General features: G+C 36.1%; 1 protein-coding gene across 1 annotated transcript in view; it reads right to left on the bottom strand.

Annotated features, from left to right (window-relative positions):
* Positions 1–2059: 2059 nt before the first annotated feature.
* The window catches only part of ercc6l2 (excision repair cross-complementation group 6 like 2), a 63258-nt gene continuing 59317 nt past the window's right edge, over positions 2060–6000 (bottom strand). The window contains 2 exon segments of the mRNA NM_001375302.1: positions 2060–3023; positions 3764–3933. Of these exon segments, the coding sequence (NP_001362231.1) occupies positions 2156–3023; positions 3764–3933 (1038 nt within the window). The 3' untranslated portion in view covers positions 2060–2155.

Below are 6000 nucleotides of genomic sequence, written 5' to 3'. Positions count from 1 at the left end.
AACAAGATTTGCCCTTGATAGATGACAAGATCTTTGAATTTGTCTGTGCATCACTCCTGAGTAGCTTACGAAGAGTCCTAAATTCATGTAAATATTACCTGTGAAATGTTTACCCTAGGCTAGGTTTAAGTGTAGGGGAATGCGAGCAGATAGAGCTAGCAAGTTTCTTAAAGGCAGGTATATATAGCTGATATGGCTTTCATTTATTTGATTTCTCCAACAGTAAAATTGAACAATGTGCAAACTTCCTATAATGTCAATTTCAAAATATACATATCAGGTTTAGATTATTTCTTCTGGGCATTTATCCAGACCACAAACTCTAGCACTAAAGCTCAAATCATTTGTTTTTTTTCTGTTCAGGCATGTCAGATCCTCTAAAAGGCTTTGTAGGTAAGAACAGAACTGCAGGGGTGGTAAATTATGCAAATGGCTTCTACGTACATGTGAATTATATAGCTGGCATGCTGGAACCAATCTCGAGTCATTACAGATAATGATATTATAATTGTAGGTTTAATCATGCTATTAAATGGCTACTGTATACTGCAAAAGTGAATTGTTTATATAGGCTTCATATCTGAAGGGTATGTCGTGTGTGTCTTTATATAAAGCAAGCAATTAGGATTTATATGAGAATAGACATTCTTAATAACCAGAATATTTTAAGAGACTCTGACATGATTTTATTAATATAAATAGCAGCATAAACATGTTAAAGACATGCAGAGACTTGTGGCACAGTAGCTGGGAAGACTAAAGGTAAAGTTTATCTTTTACAGGATGCTCTATTAAGCAGAGCAATTGTGGGAATTACAGGGGGCTGTGATCACTGAGGCTTTAAAAGCCAGTAAAGGTATTGGTGAGTCCTCTGTAGAAAAGGGAAGCGGCTGTGACAGTAGGAACCTGCAAATGAAGTGCAGCTGAGAAGTAAATCTAAAAGTGAGTCAATATCTGTCATATTCCTGGATTAATTTGCCCTAATAATGGTTGAGGCAGTATCCAAGAGCAGGTTTCATACATATATATCTATACAGGTCACCAGTGTACCACTCTGGATTCAGAAAATTAACTTTTAATGTGTTTGCTGCATGTGCTGTGTAAAACTGACAAATGCCTTGTTCTTTGAAAAACCCTGTGAATAAAAACACAGGCAATATTTTAAATGTAACAGTAGCTTAACAACACATTACTGTGCATTACGTAACGGTAGTCAAAGCAAACAATGTTACTGTATCAAAATATTAAAATTTAATAAGGAGCAAAGAGACACAAGTGGAAAAGTCCAGAATATGCAACAGTCACAAAATGTAATGAAGATATACAGGTATAACCTTAGTAGGAACAGGTATAAAATTATATACATTGTAAGCCGCACACTTAAAACCTGATTTACATTAAAAGAATAAAAGAAATGAGAGGCATATTTTGGACTGGCCAGCAAACACAAAGCATACATTACACAGACATACTTTTTACCAGATTTTATGCTGTCTTGACTTTGTCCCCCAGGAAACGTAAAAACGGTGTTCTACTATATATTTCAGTCCTGGTAGTGTCTGCACTCCAAAGCTTAATACTTTTCAGGGTGTACAACCAAAATTCAAGTATTAGCAATAAATATTCCGTGACCAGCACACCCTTAAAATTTGTCAAAAGTTTATTCGAGACATATTGTTAAAAAATCCTAGGAAATGTTCCTAGTGAGGACCGAAACATTGGATTTCTTAACAATATGTCTCGAATAAACTTTTGAAAAATTTTAAGGGTGTGCCAGCCACGGAATATTTATTGCTATATTATATATATATATATATATATATATAAATATTATATATATAATATGCGTTCTATACATATACTTACAGAAGCTGAAACAGAAGTGGACAAAATGCCTGTTAGTGCTCCTGATATAAATTAATAACTCTCTGTACTGTCTCTGTACTACACACATAGAGCAGTAAAAGTTAATTACAGTGCTGCCTTGAACCCCAGAGCCCTGCAATCTGTGTAGTGATATAAGAAGAACAAGGCCTGAGTACCAAGGGTATAGACAAATCTCCCCCATGGGTCTACTTCTGCAGAGCTTCAAATGATCCCTAAACAGTATTTAACCAGCACCATTGCTTTCTGCTGTACACACATGCTATGCATCTTAAGACGTACTAGAATTATGCATTGAATCGTTTTTTCGCCATAAAAACTTCTCATTGTTTATCCACAGCGAATCATCCCAATGATCTTTCTTGGTTGTTGAAGGTAAGGTTGGACTCTCACAGACCTTTTCTATCACACTCAAATCAGTGAGCTTATTTAGGCTTTCGTTATTTTGTTCATTTAATAAATCCCAAAAATCTTTGGGACGGTGTTTTGCTTTTGTTGCTGCTGGATCACAGTTTGGTCTAACTGGTAACTGTGTTTGGCGATTCGTTTTGTTGGTAAACAAATCATCCAGAATGGACGTGTCTCCGAGCAGCTCTGAGATGGAGCCGTTCTCACCTGTTTTATTCATATTGTCCATCATTAACTTGCTACTGGAGATAGGACTTACAGTACTACTAGATTGATTTTCATGTGAATCAGTGATTTTCAGGGTACTGGTTGACTCATATGTGGAATATATTTGGGGGTTTCCTGTATGGGATATTATAATGGGCATGTTCAAATTGCTAGAATGTTCACAGCCATGGCTGTCAATCCCAATTGGTTCACTGTTTTTTCTAATTTTTTTATTATGCTGTGCTTTTATCCTCTTTTCAGTGGTTTCATCTGGAAATGCATTCATGCCCTTTTGTCTTCTTTTTGTAGCCAGTTTACCCTGTTCCTTTGTTTTGTGCTCTTTATCCTCTTGTAACTCTAACTGTGCTTGTACAGGATATAGCTCTCCAGCTTCAGAATATTTGCTGATGTAATATTCACGGAGCATGTTCTGTCGGACATCAGATTTTACACTGGAGATGTGATGAGCAAACTGTTCTGCTGAAGCCATGTTAAAGTGTGCCGCCATTTCCTGAAATTGTTTCCTGCCAAATCAAAGAAATTTTAAAAGTAGCATCAAATCATTAACACGTTACATAAATGACTGCCAGCTAATAAGAGCATAATCTCCTTTAAAGCAAATAAAGGTCTTCAAGCATTTTAAATTCTTCTATTAATAGAGATATGTGTGTAATAAATCTTATAGAACTGGCAAAGGCAGGCTGAAATAGAGAGCAGAGGGTCAAGAGTAGGATGAAGACTTTTGATGAAAAGGAAGAAACTAAATGATAGGAGAATAAGCAAAGGACAATAAAGTGTATTTCATTTCATAGACTTGTGCCCAGGCCCAGAATGGCTAGTCAGGGCGTTTATTCAGTTTCCTGCTGACATAAAACCCCTCAGTAAGAGATAATCCCCAGGCCCAAAACAACATATTATAAGACAATATTGTTTAACCCCTGCATTGATAAAGAACTCCTGCTGGTTGGCTAGACTGCTGGTCTGGTGTTACAATTATGGTCTTTGCTTAATTCTATTGCTCCTGTCCCACTGAGCAAGAAAGCACCAGGAAAAAATAATTTAACAATAAATTAAGATTTTACTTTTCTTTCTGCCACATTCACACATTAACATTAGTTATATGAATGGATATATGTCCCCTTTAAACTGAGGTTAGTTCAGAAGTCTACTCCAGGAAAGTTTGTGAGAAAGAAGGAAAAAGCATCAGAGAAATTTACCATATATTTGTCCATCTCTGACATCACTGTCCAACATATCTACTTACCTCTGCAATGCCTTGGGAGTCTCCCCAACCAGGAAAGTTGTTTTCCCTACTCGATGTACCTTCTTTTGTTGGTGTGTTACAGGATACTGCAACATAGGGTAACTTTTTGTTTCCAAGTCTTTCTCGGTTTTTCTCAGTGGTGTCATCTTATCAGAAACATATTCAGATTTCTACGATAAAATAGAAGTTAAGAAGATTTCCCTATATATATATCTCAAAATATAAACAATACATAAGCAATACATGCAAGTTTGTTTGTTCTGGGATAAAAGTGTAGATAAAACTGGAAAGAAAGAAAAATATATGCTCTGGGATCAGTTAGACATAGAATGCTTTGTATGTAAAAGGGACAAAGACCAGTATTTTGCTTCTGTTATAGATGGGTTGCCCTTTCACAAGTCTATGTATATAGCATGCATCTTAAAGATATACATCCATAAGGCCCACCTGACTGAATGTCTTGCTAAGGACTCCATGACAACAGCCAGAATTCCTTAATTTTCCAGTGGTAGAAAGTAAACCCTGTATCTTTGCAGGAACTGAGCTGTCTCCTAGTTCCAAAGGACCCAAACACAACAAAACAGCAGTTCTAAGAACTAAACAGCACCACATTATAAGCTACAATTTTATACTAAAGATCCCAACAAAAATGGATATCAGAAATATCTAAGTAAATCTAGGATCAAAGAAACAATAAAAACCAGCAGAACCTTTAGATGTTCCTGGAGTCAGGATCCTCACTGATACTTAAATGCAAGCAAAAGTAATGCATAGAACGTAAGAGAAACACAACCTTTCGCAAGCGAAGGTAATATAAGAGGGGTAAAAATATTGGCATGGTTCTGTAAATTTTAATTACACTACTGTTTAGATGTACTTTCTGATGAGTTCCTTATCCATAAACACTCATTATACATCTAAAAGACCAGGCGTGCTGAATGTAAAGCATCTCCGATCTTTCATAACTCATTCTGGTCTGCTTGCAATTTGTGAATAAACTGAAGCTTCCCCTTCTTGTCAGTTCACTGATCCAATCTCAGTTACTTGATGGATGAAAGAAAAATCTTTTTGACTGATCCCCTATTTCCATACTAACTTCTAGACAGAGAACTCAAACTAAAGGGTTCACAGTGCACCATAGAAAAGCCTAACCTAAAACGAGCTTTCTAACTGCCAAATCAAGCATTCTTTGAGGTAAAAGAAAAAAATAAATAATTTAAAATGAATAAATACACACGGTACATAAAATAGGCTTCAGGAAAGGGGCCCTACTATTTAATATATAACCCTGTCAGGTAAACACCATTATGTTAAAAAATGGTCTCTATTTTATCTCTCTAATTAAGTATAAAAAATGCATTGTCGAGCTCCTACTTTTATTTGATTTATTCATTCAATTAAACCTGCTTTGTACTGCGGAGTCTAGTAAAAAGACTGATTATTGCGTTGCATTTATGGGCTTGCTTAATATTCTGCCCACTGTCCACAGAAGTTATTTTTGCAACAAGTCCAAAGAAGACAGTAGGCTGCAAATATGTGATCTGCGCAGGATGCCATTGTGATCAACAGAGCAGAACTACTGCAGAAAAAGGCAGGGAAGGCAGTTTACTTTTTTTTTTTAACTTTATGAACCCAGCATAAAAATGTTATGCCATGATGATCTGGCACTATGCCAATGAACCCGTGCTTGGGTCTTTGCTTGGGGGTGGTACACTGCAGTGCACGCAGCAACAATGCTTTTGTTTACACATCTGTTTAAATACAAAAGATGAAAACATATTTTCGGATAACATCCAAATCCCATAAACTTAAAATGACATCCAGTTACTTGTCTCTGCAAGGCAAAAAATGACTGTATAAACCAACACAGATGCCATTGGAAAATGGAAAGAATAAAACAAAGTTTAATTTCATTTGTAAAAACATGTTAAGGAACTCCTGTTCTTTTTAAATAAAATGGTCAAGGATTTTGCTTAGAGGGACACAGTGTTACAGTAAACACGCTTTTGTAGACTCAGCTCTAGTGTATGCTGTAGGCAAAGATGAATTATCCTTGAATTGTCTTAAATCAGCATTCTGGGATCCATGCCAACCTGTTACAAGACCTACCACAAACTCACATTGAAAGAGAGTTCCTTAAACTGTCTAACTTGTTTAATGAGACAAGAGATGTTTCCAATATCTTTATTTTCCTGTTACAATCTGTTTAACAATCTGCCGTATGATTAAGAGATCTT

The sequence above is a fragment of the Xenopus tropicalis genome, chromosome 1, assembly GCF_000004195.4.
Source record: "Xenopus tropicalis strain Nigerian chromosome 1, UCB_Xtro_10.0, whole genome shotgun sequence".
Classification (NCBI taxonomy): domain Eukaryota; kingdom Metazoa; phylum Chordata; class Amphibia; order Anura; family Pipidae; genus Xenopus; species Xenopus tropicalis.
The sequence above is the reverse complement of the archived record's forward strand: the minus strand, read 5'-3'. Positions and strand labels throughout refer to the sequence as shown.